This window comes from Podarcis filfolensis (genome assembly GCF_964270895.1).
Source record: "Podarcis filfolensis genome assembly, chromosome: 6".
NCBI classification, from domain to species: Eukaryota; Metazoa; Chordata; class Lepidosauria; order Squamata; family Lacertidae; genus Podarcis; species Podarcis filfolensis.
Window position 1 is genome coordinate 19,522,860 of NC_139609.1, and position 18,141 is coordinate 19,541,000.

Consider the following 18,141-nt stretch of genomic DNA (forward strand, 5'->3'; position numbering starts at 1 on the left):
TCATCCTGAAAGCGAGGTGAGCGCCGTAACGCCATAGTCACCTTTGACTGGACTTAACTGTCCAGCGGTCCTTTACCTTTTTGCCTTGAGCCATAGTTTGGCTTAGTGTTACATGCAGGCTGGGTCAATGGGTCATTATGGTGATGAGAGGTCTATAGTTGCCTTCTCTGTACCCCCATTCAGCCTTCCCCATTCAGGCTGGGTACACATGCTCCAAGCTTAAGTCTACAGTTCCATGCCTACCAGCCAAAATGCATATATAAGATTGCACTATAAGACACTTGTACCTAGGCAGAGGGAAGGTTGCATCATGATATGGCAGATACACATGGACCTTCCCATCCCCATAGTGCTTTGCATGGGTGTGTGCATGAGCACCTTGGTGGAGGAAGTACACTGTGATGGCCATCCCTCTGTGTGCTGGTGTTGCAATCACACTTCAATGGATCAAACCTTAAATGAAGCCATTTTTGGAGAAGGAGAACATTTTGCATCATCTGGGACTTCTCCAGGTCTGTTTTAAAGCAGCGGACACTTGAGATATTAGCTATGATCAACGGTGGCCTCGTCAGTTAAGCATACTGGCATGCAATTTTCTTAACATTACCCGACATCGTTGTAGGGGTGGGACTTTCTCCACAGCCACGAGCATTTTAACTCTTTCAGCATTTGACAGAGAAACCCGTCTCAGTTCCTCAGAAATTCTGGTGGCATCTGCTTTTCAACCAGGAAGTCACAACAAGTGCAACAGCTTCAGAAAAACCTCTGACTTCCTGGAAACTGAAGTCAAGAGAGAAAGAGAGAGAAGAGTGGTTTTAGAGAAGTCGGTAAAAATTGTCTGTGACATCACTTTGCTGTGAAGTGTGTGTGTGTGCACTTAGTCTCTGGGTGTCAGAGGAAGCTGCTCCCTGAATGATAAGGACGCATTGCAATGTACGTGCGCATAGCCTATTCTACATTTGATTTGGACCTTGGCAAGTCATTTTGCACAGGGCGATAACCATTATTTTGCTTTCCAGAGACTGACACACACATGCTGTTTTGTGAGGATACACATGAGCTCTGGATGTAACCATGTTTTTGTGGCTTAAACTCTTGGCGTTTGGCTTGGCCCTCGTTGTGGATGGACAGGACTCAGGTAGGTGGCCGCTCCTTGTTTGTTCACTTTGCTTATCGTGGAAACTTATTTAAAAGAACTATCCTAAACCCATCTTGACAAGATCTAAGGGTTGGGTCTAACGTCTTAGGTCTGTGTATTTCATATGCCTGAGTGCCTATGATGATTGAGGTGTGTCAGGGTCTTAAGAATATCAGTTACAGCAAACTAATTTATCTGAATGGTGACCTAGTCATCATTACCACTGGGTAGGAAGAAGTTTCTTGCCCACACTCAGTTGGGATGGAGTAATTGAGACAAGACCTTCAGGTCTGTCCAGCACTTATTGACAGCTCCTGTAGTACGGCTACAGAATCCTCTGTAGTTACTTGGGTTAACAATTCAACACAGAAATAGTTTGTTAGGAGTTAGCTCTTTGAAAATGACTGCTTTAAGATAACCTGCTCAACGGTAATCTCAAACACGCTGTTTGGTTTTTCATTGCCAGATTCCCTTCCATCCTGAATCTTGGGTTGTCAAGCAAGTAGTAATACCAAGTGTCCCTCTTCATTTGGAGTTTGGGTTGTCTGCGTTGTGAAAATATTCACAATGAATCAAGGCAACGCTCCTTTTGAAGGTGGCGAGCAAGGATTCCCCATGATGCAAATTCTGAAATGCTTCACATTTCAGAAGTCCCACTGAGTTCAATGAGATTTGCACCCAGGTGCGTGGGTATACAATTGCAGCCTCAATATATAGTTTTTTATCTAAAAAAATAAATAAATAGATGCATTTAGCACCCTAGTCTGGAAATGTTTAGAACTGGTACAACTTTATAAAGAACGCTTAGGATCGTAGCACTAAGTCACTTCTTTCAAATAATACATACCACTCAACAGGATTGCATTTTAACGTTACGTAAGGAAACACTTTCTTTTAATTTTCTCAGACTTTCTAAAGCAATGATATTACAGCTGGGTTTGTCTCTCCTCCCCTTTAAAATGGACTTCTCCACTGACTTCTGAGCCACTCCCTGATCTCAGATCCTGTATTCAGTTCCTCAAATTTCAAGCTCTACTGCATCAAAGTTTCTTTTTTAATGTGTTTAACTGATACTATCAGATTGTAGGTGTGCGATATTGGATATAATTGCAGATTCCCAGAGCCAGTGGTCCAGTTAGGTAATTTCAGTCCCTGGATTTAATTGTTTTAATGTTCCCCCTTTTTAGATGACAGTGTGCTTCAAATGGTGGTAATGCAATCACGCTGCATTTGTGTGTGTGCCGGTCAGGGCGGGAAGATGACTCCTGCTTATTCTGCTGAGTGGGGCCCTGGACTTAGGACCATAGGAAGCTGCCTTATCCCAAGCCAAAACACTCATCCATCTAGCTTGGTACAGTGGTACCTCGGGTTACAGACGCTTCAGGTTACAGACACTTCAGGTTACAGACTGTGCTAACCCAGAAATAGTACCTCAGGTTAAGAACTTTGCTTCAGGGTGAGAACAGAAATTGAGCGGCGGCAGCGGGAGGCCCCATTAGCTAAAGAGGGATAAGAACAGTTTCAGGTTAAGAACGGACCTCCAGAACGAATTAAGTTCTTAACCCGAGGTACCACTGTACATTGAACATGGACAGCAGCTCTCCAGTGTTTCAGCAAAGCATCTTCCACAGCCCTACCTAGAGATGCTGTGGATCGAACGATGTGCTTTTCCACTAAGCTATGACTTGTTGTTGTTGTTGTTTAGTCGTTTAGTCGTGTCCGACTCTTCGTAACCCCATGGACCAGAGCACGCCAGGCACTCCTGTCTTCCACTGCCTCCCGCAGTTTGGTCAAACTCATGCTGGTAGCTTCGAGAACACTATCCAACCATCTCGTCCTCTGTCGTCCCCTTCTCCTTGTGCCCTCCATCTTTCCCAACATCAGGGTCTTTTCCAGGGAGTCTTCTCTTCTCATGAGGTGGCCAAAGTATTGGAGCCTCAGCTTCAGGATCTGTCCTTCCAGTGAGCACTCAGGCCTTAAGAATGGATAGGTTTGATCTTCTTGCAGTCCATGGGACTCTCAAGAGTCTCCTCCAGCACCATAATTCAAAAGCATCAATTCTTCGGTGATCAGCCTTCTTTATGGTCCAGCTCTCACTTCCATACATCACTACTGGGAAAACCATAGCTTTTACTATATGGAAAAAGCTATGACTACCTCTGTCCTAAAGTCGGGTCCTAACAGTACTGCTGCCCAGAGCTCAAGGAACCTCATTCAATCATCAGCTTCGTAATCATTGACATGTCTTGCACCCTCTTTCTCCATTTATGACCTTCCGCCTTGTGCCTTTCCAAAACAGAACCCCCACTCCCTTTATATTCCCTGTGCTGCTTATTTCCCCCCTTTCATGGTCCTCCATGCACACTACCTTTCTCAACATTACTTGCTACCTAGTCCCTTTCCACTGCACCAAATTATTTGTAAACGCAGATCTGGAACCCAGGGCACTGCTTCTTTGCTGCAAAGCTGTTGGAGGGGCATGATTTGCAAGGTTCAAGTAACAGTCTCTTTCGCCTACTTTATTAATGGATGTTTAAGGTCTTCCATGCAAAAATACCCCAGGGTGATTCAGAAGAAGTAAATAAACATGCACTGGGGAACTTTCGCTGCGGAGATGCCTACCTGATGGATGGGCTTGCAAGAGGAAAGCAATGGGGGGCGGGGAGTATGTATTAAGTGTCTCCCCTGGAAACGGTGCTCTGCTTTGCAGCAGAAAAATGGTAGCCCAGGTTTCCAGACCTGGGTTGCTGCTGAGTGCATAGTTTAGTCTTGACAACAGGGGCCTTGCAATAGTTGGCGATGTCGAAACTATTCTTTGCTTTCAGAAATGCCTATGGAGTTGTGATTCTTTGGGGATGCTTAAGCCTCCATAGTTGGTGAGCCAATGGCCAGTAAGGGAGACAAAATTGCTTTCCCTTCCACTCCGGGTTGTCCAGATGTTGCTGGACTACAATTTCCATCATCCCTGCATCACTGACCATGTTGGCTGGGACATCATCATCATCATCATTTGTTATTTATACCCCACCCATCAGGCTGGGTTTCCCCAGCCACTCTGGGCGGCTCACAACAGATTAAAAACAGAATAAAACATTAAAACTTCCTTAAACAGAGCTGCCTTCAAATGTCTTCTAAAAGTCAGATAGTTGCTTATTTCCTTGACATCTGCTGGGAGGGCATTCCACAGGGCAGGCACCACTACCGATAAGGCCCTCTGCCTGGTTCCCTGTAACCTCACTTCTTGCAGTGAGGGAACCACCAGAAGGCCCTCGGCACTGGACCTCATAGTCTCTCAACATCTAGGCCACCTGCCCCCCCCAACCTGAAGGGATTGTGATATTTCTGCTGGGGCAAAAGATACTGATATTTAGGAAATACCTTCACAGCTTACCACAAAATATATGGCAGGGAAGTAGTAGAGATGTATTATTATTATTATTATTATTATTATTATTATTATTATTATTAATTAATTAAATTTGTATACCGTCCTTCATCCAAAGATCTCAGGACAGTGTGCAGCATAAAAATACAAAACGAACTACATAATAAAAACGAGCAAAAACAAAGCAAACCAATAGCACCCCCCCCCACACACACAAACACAATTAAATAGACATAGAATATTAATCAGCCCAAGGCCTGGTTGAAGAGGAGCATTTTTGCCTGGTGCCTAAAGTTGTATAATGAAGGTTATATTATATATATAAGATAAATGAAAGAGGGTAAGGATTTGCTGATTTGATTAGTTGAATGGGAATACAAGAAGGGGAGGTGTGAGGAAGTCAATGAAACAAGCAAATGAGTTTTAAGTTATGAAAAATAATTGTTTTTAATTTTCCTTGTTTCTTCTGTATGTTTTACTTATTTTTTTAATTTTAATTTTTATTATTATGTGTTTTTGTATACTTGTTTTTGTAAAATCTTAATAAATATTTCTATTATGTAAAAAAAAAACAAAAGTTGTATAATGAAGGTGCCAGCTGAACTTCCCTGGGGAGAGCTTTCTGCAAATGGGGAGCCACTGCAGAAAAGGCCCATGCTCATGTTGCTACCCTCTGGACCTCTCTCTGAGGAAGCACATGAAGAAGGGCCTCAGAAGATGATCGCAGGGTCTGGTTTGCTTCATATGGGAAGAGGCAATCCTTGAGGTATCGTGGCCCTGAGCCACCTAAGGCTTTATAGGTCAAAACCAGCAGTTTGAATTGGGTCCAGAAACTAATTCTAAGTCTGAGATTTCTAACACTGGTGGAAATTAGTACACATGGGCCTGATTCTGCATTTTGCTAATATAATGAAACTCAAGAAGGCAACTTGTAGGGAAGTGACAGTGAGTGGGCACAGAATGCAAACAATCTGCTAGTTTTCCTGAATCTGGTTTCCCCCACCCACCCCAGTGTGGTTCACTTCCAGTTTTGAAGCTTAGCTGTGGGGGGGGGGGGGAGGCAGTTTGCAAGGCAGAGGAAGGGTTAAGCACAGCATTTCTGCTTATGGATTCTCCCCGGTAAGTCCGTGTCTACCCTCTGCCTCCAAAGTTAACATTATGGAGAAAACACTGGCCTGGAGGCTTTGCCCAGTTCTGTCCAGCAGCTACTGCCAAACGCAGTAGAATTTAGTGTTTCATATGCATATTAAAAACATACAGACACTAAAGAGGTTCTGCCATTCGTGCTCAGGACTATACAGAGCAACAGCTTTCCCTTTATCAACAAAGAAGGAATGCTTTATCTTTCCGAAGCTGTCACTCGCAGTATATTTTAGATTTTCCGGATTTTAAAATGTTGCGTCTCCGCCAAATCTTACAGCGGTCTCTGAACCAGCATCCATTTAAAACAAAGGTTCTCATTTATTTATTTTTTGAAATCCACAATAGCGTAGAGACCAAATGTGAGCGGGGGGGGGAATGGTTTGTCACCGTTTTCATACTCAGGATTTATTCTTTTGAGCATTTATGCAAAGTGGAAGTTCAGACTTAGGATGCACATTCTCAGTTAGGGTGCTCACTTCGATTTATGCACATACATTTCCTCCCTTTTTTTAAAATTAGAAGAGCAATAAATAGCGGCAAATGGTAGGTAACTCTTGCATATGATAAAAAACAACAGCGAAGCTGCTAAAGAACAGGATTCTTTTCTTGTGAATTTTTTTGTGGCTGTTCTTCATTTTTATAACTGACTTCCTACAGTTGACTGCTGTTCTCCTTTCTTTAGAAAGAGTAGGCTAGGTTCTGTCTCGGCAACTCACCTCTTTTGTTACTTTATGCAATGTCTAACAGAGAAGGCATAGAAGGGGGCTGGAAGGGAGAGTGTGCGACAATAGTTTTCTTCAAAAGACAGATTTTCATCTCCTTTGCCTGCATGAGGTAGATGCCTGGGGCATGTGCTATCCTAACTAATTGTTGCTATAGAAATCCTAAGAGTTACCAAGATTTAGGAAACGTTGCGGCGCTGAAAGAGCATTACATTATTTCACAACTGTGAAGCAGATAAGAAGGTAACTTTCCCCCTTTGTTACCAGTCCTTTTTTGAAGGGAATATTTTTACCTAGTGTGCTTGTTCTTAAGCAGGTCAACCTGCCTTTTTTTCAGGGACTGTGTGTGTGTTTTATTCTCTAAAAATAATGCCCTTCGTACCTCTTCCCAGGCAGTCAGACAGCTTCATGTAAAAGAGGCTTGTGTGTGAAATTATTGGCACAGCAGAACCCTATGCGTGTTTACTCAGAAGTAAACACCACAGCGCTCACAAGGGCTTATTCCCAGCCCAGTCTGCATAGGATTGCAGATGTACAGCTCAATCCTAACCAGGTCTACTCAGAGGATTGCCTACTGAATTCTGTAGAAGCTCATCCAGAGAAGCGGGGTTAGGACTGCAGGCTAAATTACTCAGCTAAATCATATATTAGTGCTGAGCTCAATCCCCCGACTCTGCCCTGAGCAAAATTCTGAGATTTATCTCCCTCCCCCACTTCCCCAACTAGAAAAAAGAAGTCCGTTTTGCAGTATTTTCTTTATGTATTCTCTTTTTAAACTCAAGTTTCCAACATATAATACAATAAAAACCCAAACAAAGGTAATATCTAAAGAGAGGAAAATAATAAAACAAAGAGAGAGTGGGGCAGGGAAGGAGAAAAAGAAACACACCTACACAAACACACAATTTTATATTCTATCAACCTCCTATCTTAATCTTCAATTCACAAACAGAGATCCCCATCTTCCCAGCTCCCACCTGGGACAGCTTCCATCTTTCTCAGCCTCATACCCTGAGAAATACCACTCTATTTTGTCTCTCACACAGATCTCTTCTATCAGTCTTCTCTCTATATATGTATCTTCATATCATGTCATTCGTATCATACTTACAAGTAATATTATTGAACATTAATTACAAGTATCAAAAACGAAATAAGAAGAAAAAGCAGAAATAGAAAAAAGAGAGATACTTCTACTCTTCCACCTGCCAATTTTCTCTAGGTATTCTCCACCATTTGTTTTGTGGCGGCTGCCATTTCCCAGCTCACCACCCCTCACCAAGCCTCAGAGCAACGTGAGATCAGGGGCCTTGGAAAAAATGCACAAAGGCCGCCCAAAATCTCGCTGCAGTTGCCAATTGAAGCAGCAGCAAAAGAAGAAGAAAGGTGGTGGTGGGGAATAAGCTGTTGGAGAATTCCTCCTCTCCTTGGAGAGCTTTGGTGAAATGGTGCCGCCAGCGACTCTGCCTACAAATTAGGGTGGAGTATATCAAGAGGAAGGGACACGGGTGGCGCTGTGGGTAAAACCTCAGTGCCTAGGACTTGCTGATCGTATGGTCGGCGGTTCGAATCCCCGCGAAGGGGTGAGCTCCCATCTTTCGGTCCCAGCTCCTGCCCACCTAGCAGTTCGAAAGCACCCCTAAGTGCAAGTAGATAAATAGGTACCGCTTTATAGCAGGAAGGTAAACGGCGTTTCCGTGTGCTGCGCTGGTGCCGGCTCGCCAGAGCAGCTTCGTCACGCTGGCCACGTGACCCGGAAGTGTCTCCGGACAGCACTGGCCCCCGGCCTCTTAAGTGAGATGGGCGCACAACCCTAGAGTCGGACACGACTGGCCCGTACGGGCAGGGGAACCTTTACCTTTACCTATATCAAGAGGAAGGGATGCGGGTGGCACTGTGGGTTAAACCACAGAGCCTAGGACTTGCTGATCAGAAGGTCGGCAGTTCAAAGCCCTGCGACAGGGTGAGCTCCCATTGCTCGGTCCCTGCTCCTGCCAACCTAGCAGTTCAAAAGCATGTCAAAGTGCAAGTAAATAAATAGGTACCGCTCCGGCGGGAAGGTAAACGGTGTTTCCGTGTGCTGCTCTGGTTCACCAGAAGCGGCTTAGTCATGCTGGCCACATGACCCGGAAGCTGTATGCCAGCTCCCTCGGCCAAAAAAGCGAGATGAGCGCCACAACCCCAGAGTAGGTCACGACTGGACCTAACGGTCAGGGGTCCCTTTACCTTTACCTTTATATCAAGAGGACATTTGCACACACCTCACCATGTATATCATACTCTCCAGCATTTCGCCGATGAACACAGGGACTTCCTATTCCATAATAATAATAATTTTGTTGCTTATACCTCACTCATCTGACTGGGTTGCCCCAGGCACTGTGGGCAGCTTCCAACATATATAAAAACATAATAAAACATTAAACCCTTTAAAAAAAGTCCCTATACAGGGCTGACTTCAGATGTCTTCTAAAGGTTGTATAGTTACTTATCTCCTTGGCTCGGGGGATCGCATGACTCCATCCCCTCTAACAGTTCTCCGATGAAAATAAGGACACCCTAAGGGATCAAAGGACATTCCGGGATCAAATCAGAAACTGGGATGGCTTCTGTAAATCTGGGACCGTTCCTGGAAAATAGGGACACGTGGAGGAGCTGGTATACATATAGATATATCAGCCAGCACCTCACTTCAAACACTCTGATATGCTTCAGGTTTAGCACAATGGGACTGGCAAATGATCAGTGTGTATCTGTGTAAGTGTGCGAGTGAGGCCTACAGAGGTATCTCACTTCCTCAATTAACTCCTTTCCTCCATCTACACAGCACACAAAGCTCTGTGTGCTTAGGGTGGCAGATGTGATGCAGGGGAGGGGAAGGGAGATAAAGACGTATTGTGCCCTTCACTGAGTCATTTCACCTTGTCCAGTTGCATTTCTCTCTCTCCACGCTGCGTTCCAAACCCAACAAATATGGCGGAAGTGGAGAAGGCAAACACAGCTACCTCACTTTCTCTTCCTGACAAAACCACAAGGAAAATATACAAAGGTGCTGGGGAAAATTGGTTTTATTTTTAGAAAAGGGCCTGACACAACTGTTTCCAGAGATGGAAAGTAACACCAAAAGCATGCCTACCTTCGTAAACACTTTAGTGATCCCTTAAGGAATCTCCCTGATGTAGGGTGCAATCCTAAGTAGGAACCTAAGTGTGAATTCGTGGCATTCTCTTGTTTCTGTACTCTCCTCCTTCCTTTGCGCTCTCTCTCTCTCTCTCTCTCTTTTGGGAGGGGAGAATGAAGGCTTCCTGGCCACTGTGTGGTCTAGCATTGTAAACCTCTCCCAAAAGTGGCAAGGTGGACCCAGCATGTTCGCAGCTCTAGAAGCTGCATCCAGAAGGTGAGATTTGAGAAGATGTGCCTTGAATAGATGAAAGAGTTAGGACTATGGAGAGGTGTGTGTGGCGGGAAGAGCTGTGAGGGGGAAAGTAGCAGAAAGTTTGGGGAAGAGAGGCAGGCATCAAGCTACAATGCTAGATCATTCACCATCCTCCATGCCCATCCACCAGTTTTAGTAGCCGCTTAACTATGCACAATTAGTGATGAGCAAATCCATACTTCGTCATCCTGTGTGTAGTCTGGATTCCTTCCCGAACCTCCCAATTTGTCCAGTCCCATATATGAAAGTAAAATTGTTCCTGTCCCGTCCCTGCCCTGCCCTGCCCATACATTGTTTTTGTGCTGTTCATTTCTTTAACATTTAGACACGTTCATTATATAAAGGATGTTCCGCATCCTGTTTATTTAGTTAAGTAGATAACATTTCATTGAGTGGATCACCAATTTGTTTTGTTCAGTAGATGTCTTGTCGCAAACCTAACTGAAGGGTTGGTCAGGTACAAGTGATTTGCAGACACAATGGTCAGAGATAACGTCATTTGAAAGCAGTATTGTCAGCATATTACACAAAGAGGCTTATTTGCTGAGACCCTTTAACCCCTTAAAAAAAGAAAGAAAATGCTACACAGTTGCAGAATCTTGTGGGTGCTGCACAGATAGAGTGTTGTTATGGTTGAGATGCACCAGCAAGGCACCTCCACACTGTGGAGTCCAAGATGTAGCACTGACCACCAACTTTAGCTTTAAACAAGGATTGGACAAATTCATGGACGATAAGGCTTTCAATGGCTACTGGTCATGATAACCACATTCTTCTTCCACTGTCCAAAGCAGCAGGCCTCTGTCTAAGAATCTGCTGCCAAGAATCAGAAGTAGGGAAAGAGGTCCAGATCTGTCCTTGGCTTGATCCACAAGGGCTTTTTGTATGTTCTGCTAAGACTCGTGAACCCCTCTCTCTTTCTTTTTTAATGCATCAACCAATCCCATCCACCTCTGCAATTTTATAGCTCTTAAGATTAAAGTCCCTAGAAGGGGAGGAATTTACACCATCCATGGTCAGATCAGTTTCTTTCGTTATGTAAATAATGTGCCACATTCCCTTATGTGGGGAGAAAAAAGTTTCCTTTTCACTAATTCACCAAGAAGATTGAAGAAGAATACAGTATAAGCCGGTGGAGGTCATTCTGGGCTGGACTTCAGGGTACCAGAACACCCCAAATCCATGCATAAATGTGGATAATATCTCCAGAATCCTCGAATGAAAGTAAAACAAATTCTACATCTCCCTGGGCCTGATCAAAGATATTTCAGGTTGTGCCAGAGATTTATTGTCAATCTGCAATTCTTTCTGGAAATTAAAGTGAATCAAATCAAGATCAATCAAGATTAGTTGCACACTCTCTGAACTTATTCTGCCCTGTGTTCTTTCCTTCTATTTTGCTTTCTTGGGTGGGTTAAACAGAGTGGGTGAAAACATTTATAATAATTACTACTATAAATGAATTACTATTTTAAAAGTGGTGATTTGAAACAATGTCAGAGGCTGGAGCAGAGAATGAGCAGGGGTTGACATATGAAGAAGCGACAATTGCCAAATACAGTGAGAGGGGAATTGGGAAAAGCCTGCATACTTGAGAACTTTTGAAGCAGCTATAGAGCTCTGTGCACTGTGTAGATGGAGGAAAGGGAGTTAATTGAGGAGGTGAGATACCTCTGTATACCTCACATACACACACTCGCACTCACACACATACACCAGTTACACACTGATCGTTTGCCAGTCCCATTGTACCCATATCTGCTTTTCTCCTTGTTAAAACTGGTTTGTGTTTTGTTTTTTTAAAAAAACAATTTCTCGGTGTCTCTCCACCCCTGCTTATCTCAAACCTTTAAGGTGTTTAAAGCCACAATTTTTGTCTCAGTATTACTCCCTTCTCACTTTATTCACACTTCTGTTGTTGTTTGAGTACAGCAAGAAAAGGGGCACACTGAAACGACTGTTTTAAACTTTTCCCTTTCGTTCTTCAGCTGCCTCATGTGTGAGAGATAAGAGCCCTCAAATAGTCCATAGTGCCTTCTCAGAATGTATTTAATTCCTGTTACCATGTTTTGTCTTCAACCTGAAGTTCTAGATTCAGTGTAGTAATTTAGAAGAGATGTTTTGTTAACAACCAAGCACACATACGTGCACAATGTCCATTAACTGAACTCCACCTTCTCTAACTGAACAAGCCAACTGCCATGCTTTCTCTCAAGGGTCTATTCATCTTAAATGATGTTGCATACATCAGCATGGGTTGTGTATGTGTGTGTGTGTGCGTAAAGGGGGCTGAAGAATAGGAGTGCTGAAAAGGCATGGAAACCAGGTGGTCTGTGCACAAGGGGCAGCTGAAAGCAGGCGGAGGGGGAGGGAAGGAGCAAAGGTGAAAATGTGAGTGCAAAGGGGGTTGTGGAAGAGGGAGCAGGAGGCACTGGGATGGGGGTTGAAGAGGGAAACCAGGGGCAAAGGATCTGAAGAACAGGAGGGGATGGTGGCTTCACAACTGGACAGAAGGTGAAAAGTTTGCTTAGCAGTTGCAATCTGTGAGAGGAGGAACATGTAGATTTCCATGAGGGTGGTTTGTGTGGAAGGTGAGTCGAAGGCATGGGCACGGGCTTGAAAGCGAAAACATGGCAGGATAATAACAAAGAAGATTTAAAGAAGGGACTAGTGGACACTCAAAGCAGTAGAAATATGAGATGATTGGACCCCACTGAACCTGAAGCATGGGAACCCCCAACAAAAAAATTATAATTTGGCAAAATATTTGGACTTTATGATATATATTTGTATAATTTGGAATATTTAATGTGATTTGATTGGATTGTTAAAATGGAAAACTTAATAAAAATTATTATTAAAAAAAGGAAATGAAAACAGGGCTGTAGAATAGACGAGACAAGAGGCTTCAGAAATGGGGTTGGGTTGGTGAAAAGCGAGCTTAGCTGTCACACAGGGTGGGAAGGGGAAACACTTGAGGGTTAATAGGGGGAAGTTGGAGGGGGCTGGCAAGGGGGGTGAGTAGAGCATGGCCTCAAATAAGAATATGGTATGAGCCTGCCGGGTCGGTCCAAGAACCCATCTAGTCTGAGAGCCAGTTCTCACAATGGCCACTCAGATGCCAATGGAAAGCCAAAAAGCAGGATCTGAACTTTTGAACGTTTACAGTAAAAGAATGAAGAGTCCCTTGAGCCACATTGGTGGTTACCTTGGTAAGGGGGGTGCAAGAGCAGTGGGTGTGAAGAAACGGAAGTCGAGCATAATTTCCTTCCCCTTTGCTGTGTTTCATGGCTTGCATACTTGAGAACTACTGAAGCAGCTATAGGGCCTGGTGCAATAATATTTATATATCATACCTAGTTTCTGTAAAGTGTGTGTGTGAGAGAGCAAGAGAGAATAAGGGGAAAAGAGAACCAGAGAACAAGAGCTATGTCAGGGAGAAGCCGAGGCCATTTGTCCCACAAGAAATAGTGGGAGAGAAACCTCATTGTTCAGGATACTGAGTAAAACAGACACCAGGCATAATCTGAGGGCCACAAATACAGCAAAACAGGACCTCGTGATCAGAGGGCCACAAATATAGCCACTAATAGTGACCGGGAATGCAGTTCTGACAAATATTTCTAGCAGATTCCACCAAAAGAATGTGTTTTTCAAAAGCAGAAGGAAGAAAGTGATCCTTCAAAATGGTGTCGGGGTGTGTAAAGTAAAGGGTAAAGGCACCCCTGACCATTAGGTCCAGTCGTAGCCAACTCTGGGGTTGTGGCACTCATCTCGCTTTACTGGCCGAGGGAGCCGGTGTACAGCTTCCGGGTCATGTGGCCAGCATGACTAAGCCGCTTCTGGCGAACCAGAGCAGCGCACAGAAACGCCGTTTACCTTCCCACCGAAGTGGTACCTATTGATCTACTTGCACTTTGATGTGCTTTTGAACTGCTAGGTTGGCAGGAGCAGGGACCGAGCAATGGGAGCTCACCCCGTTGTGGTGATTCGAACCGCTGACCTTCTGATCGGCAAGTCCTAGGCTCTGTGGTTTAACCCACAGTTGTAACTAAACACACTACTGCCACCTCTGCTCTTGGTATCGCACCTCCTGATCCATAGGTGCATCACTGAGATACCCAATACTTTGCCTCTTCTGTGGAGCATGAAGAGAGAAAGCTGAAAGCGGGAGCATTGGATTGGCTCACCTGAGGGCAAAGCTCCTCATAGAATAACAGAATTGTAGAGCTTCAAGGGACCCTGAGGTTCATCTAGTCCAATGCAGGAATCTCAACAAAAGCATCCATGACAGGTGGCCATCCCACCTCTGCCTAAAAACCTCCAATGAAGGAGAGTCCATCACTTTCCTTGCCCCGCCCCTAGCCCTCTTGGTAAGCTCAAGCAACCCAGTGTCTTGGAAAGCAATTGGGCTGCATCCATGCCACTTCATTGGCTGCTGTTAGCTGAGCCTGACTAACCCCTAGAGTCAATGGCCAGCTTTCAATTCCTCTAGAATTTGTGGGGCCCTGCATGATACCTGCTCTGGTCTAGTGATGTTAAAAGGTTTCCTTGGTGGTCCGGCTCCTTCCCTGGTGGCCCCCTCCTCTAACTTGGTTGTGGTGCACAGGCTGGAATGTCTGTTGCCATGCCGTGAGTTTAAGTCCCAAAATCCACGTTTAGAAAAATAAGTGTTGGGTCAGAAGGTCAAATCTTTCTGGAAACAAACAAACAAACAAATTTCTTTCCAGTAGCACCTTAAAGACCAACTAAGTTAGTTCTTGGTATGAGCTTTCGTGTGCATGCACACTTCTTCAGATACACTGTTTCTGGAAACAGTGATTTATGATCAAAAAGCTCTTCCCTATGAGAGACAGAGATTTGCTGTATTGTTCTAGTTCCCTGGCACTGAAAGCAGGTCCTGGAGTGGAGACTTAGGGAGTCCTGCTTGACACGAAATACAATTTGTCTCAAATTATTATCTTATGGCAATGCTAACACCAGTCCTTATACCATTATTCTCTAGTCCTACATTGTATAGCAGTGGCTGAGGATGTAACATAGGACTTTGAAACCTAACGGCTTGCTTTGAACCCAATGGCTGAGATGAAATTGGAACCAATACCCTTCCATCTTAATGGTTAACATGCGCGCGCATACACACACACACTTGAACAGAATATATACAAGTAGTAGACACTGCTTAAGTTTTGCACTTCCAACACCCATTTTTTATTACAGCAGAATCCTCCACATGCCTACTCAACCAGTGAGTCCCATTCAGTTCAATGGGGTTTACTCCCAGGTACATGGGCATAGGATTACAGACTTAACCACCTGATGACATCACAAGGAGTAAACCAAATGCCCTTCTTATCTCCACCATTGTCAGGGTTTATGATGGTAAGAGCTGCATTACTGCATTTGCCTCTGATGTGCAGCAGAAATATTTGACTTTCAGACATTTTGCTTCTCTTAAATAAGGGGAATAGCCTATAGCTAGAACTTTTTCTTCTTTTTTAATATACAAATTTCAATGCCAAAGTCACACGCCTTTGTGCAGTGGTGCGAAACTCAGGAATAGCAAAATATAGAATTGCTAGAAGGTGTGTGCATATGTGTATATATCTATATTATTAAATGATGGGAAAGCTGCCCTTTCTGGCTTTAGGAATTTTATATTTGCAACTAGTGCTTTTTTTCTTAAAAAAAATGTTTAGGGGTACTCTCATTTTGACTCAAGAGGAGGGGAGGTTTAGGTTGAATTTGGGAAATAAAATAATATATGGGACAGCATAGGATATGATAGATTCTTATTGAATAGTAATTTATTGTAACCTGAATAGAAGTTCAAAAGGGGAAGTGAATGTATTTTTAGTATTTTCATTATTGTAATAGTTATTATTATTTCTTATTGGTAGAAGGCAATGTTAATTTAGGCTTCTTCGTTTTGCTGTCTGTATAATTTTCTTAAGTCAATAAAAAACCGCACCATTTTATATTTCAAATTGGGAAAAATAAATACAGTAAATGAACAAAAGTACAAAGATTAACAAAATCTTTAGGGGTATGCGTCCCCCTGCGTCCCCCCAGAAAAAGCCCACTGTTTGCAAATGTGGAGAAGGGCAGGGTGGTGTTGGGGAGATGCAGGCAGATTTCCTGTGTATCTCTCAGATTTCCATATCATTTTAAAAAATCATCCTGTTTATTAACTTTAAAGGGGTTTTCTGAGTCCAAGAGAAAAGGCTGTCATAAGATACAAACGGGAAAGCACAGCTGGATAATAAATTTCTAGCGAGAGGTGCCGTCTGCTGAGTTCCAACTGCATATATCAATAAAACAGAACCCTTGCAAACAGGTCATGCTTGCTGGTCTTTCAAGAACTGCTAAACCATTTATCTATTTTCAGACATTTTCTCCAGTCTTTGAAATAAAAGCCAATTGCGGCCCTGGGTATCAGGATTTAATAAAAAAACTTGCTGTGAGTGTTTCAGACCAGTCCACAATGTACATAATGTTATACTGAAAAAGGAGCTATTTTCTAGCTTTCCTTTTGATAATTCCCTCTTTCAGTGTTCTGTGGTTGCCATTATTCCCTCTGTGTCAACATGTCCTCGGTTGGAATGCTTGCTTGGCTTCTATTTTGTAGATTCAAAGACTTATAATCCTTTTGCTCCTCATTCACAACTCTACAGAGAAAGTTATTAGCGTCAGCCATATCTTTTATTGTATGTAGGGGGCATGAATTCTTCTCTTTTTCAAAAAAAAAAAAAAAACCACACCAAAAAAACCTCTCACAAAAAGATAGATTCCGCAGAGCAATTTTTTAAATCGCCTTTGAAATATGCTTTATTTGACAAATAGTGGAGGGGAAAGAAAAAAACCCAGACTAACATCCGAAGAACTGGTAGGTGAGGAGAGAAGGCCAGCAGATCAAAGCCACGTTCTGTATTACCTATAGCAACTAAAGTTCATTAAATGAACTAGATGGATCACAAAGCAAAATGTTATTAGGGAAATTTATGCTGGGAACACAATTTGCTCCTACCAAGATGGGTTTGTAAGAAGAACACAGATATTAATGATGCTGTTTCTGGGAGGTTGTATTTTGATGGACATCAGTAGTGAAGTGTGTTTTGAAGTAATTAGGGGGAAGGAGATTGGTTGGGTTGTCAATAAATTGAAGCGCAGAAGGATATGGTGTCATGCTCTCTGTTTAGGGCTCTTCCAAGTTCGGTCTGATCTTTTGTAAGAAGCAAGAGCCCACTCGCAAAACCAAAATTTGAAAATTGTTCCCTTTGGTTCCAACATAGGATTAGCGTGGCATGGATAATGTCCAAAGGGGCCATAGAAAGCAAGGAATAGATGGTCATTTTGGATGGAGTATGCCGGAAGAGACCACAGACTGTCTCTTTAGATTTTCCTTTCCTCCCAGCCATATGAGGGGATATGGAGAACCAGGCCAAACTGTGTGTAAAGCTATCTTTAGGTACCTGCATCTAGTGGATGGAAGCTAGGGATATGCCTGCAAACTTTCCCCAACAATCCTCATGTGTTTTGTCCAGGATGCTCAGTCCCTGATGTTCCCATGGGGTGTACTAATCCATCAATTTTGGTTCCCCAAATTTCACATTTTCCCAGTCATAATTTCAGTTCCTCACATTCTGTAACAATTAGTGGATTAAAAAAAAAATCCCCATGAAAATTCACCAGCACTTTAGTGCTAATTTCTCCTCATAAAAACACTTTTGTATGCAGCTATTTTCACAAATATATGCATTTTTATGCACAACTGCTTGGCTGGAGAAGCACACTGCCAAATTCGGAGAAGTACAAATTTCAAGGCATGGCTGTGCTTTGGCTCACAAACTGTTTCAAAAAGCGTGGATTTGGCAGATTCACCTGTGAACTGAATGAAATTTCTCCTCCGTTGCTAGTTCAGCAGGGCCTGAAGACACCTGGTGTTATGGTGTGTGGTTGCTGCGTCTCTAACAACTTGCATGACCGGACTCAAGGAGGGCATAATCAAATAATGTCTCATAGCCAGAAAACCTTGCACTTTGTGTGATCATTGGAGGCAATTTTGTACGGCCATCAAGTCATCAAGTGTGGTGGAGCCACCCATTACTGCAACTGCTGAGAAACTGCATTCCCTCTATACTTATCACATGATTGGTTTGGTAATCTCAGTTCCTCCAAGGGCAAGTTGCTACCCGGCAGTTAATTATAGTATCACAGGAGACTCACAGCTTCATAGCTTCCTCTGAGCTTTAGGTCTTTTAGTTTCTTCCTTTGCTTTTCTCTGCCTACTGATTGCATAGATAGCACTTGGTTGTTT

At 43.3% G+C, this 18,141-nt stretch overlaps 1 protein-coding gene across 1 annotated transcript in view; it reads left to right on the top strand.

Annotated features, from left to right (window-relative positions):
- Positions 1 to 793: 793 nt before the first annotated feature.
- Positions 794 to 18,141, top strand: part of LOC310765435 (receptor-type tyrosine-protein phosphatase C-like) — an 86,514-nt gene continuing 69,166 nt past the window's right edge. Inside the window, 2 exon segments of the mRNA XM_083620372.1 lie at positions 794 to 933; positions 1,020 to 1,138. Coding sequence (XP_083476498.1) covers positions 1,075 to 1,138 — 64 coding nt within the window. The 5' untranslated portion in view covers positions 794 to 933; positions 1,020 to 1,074.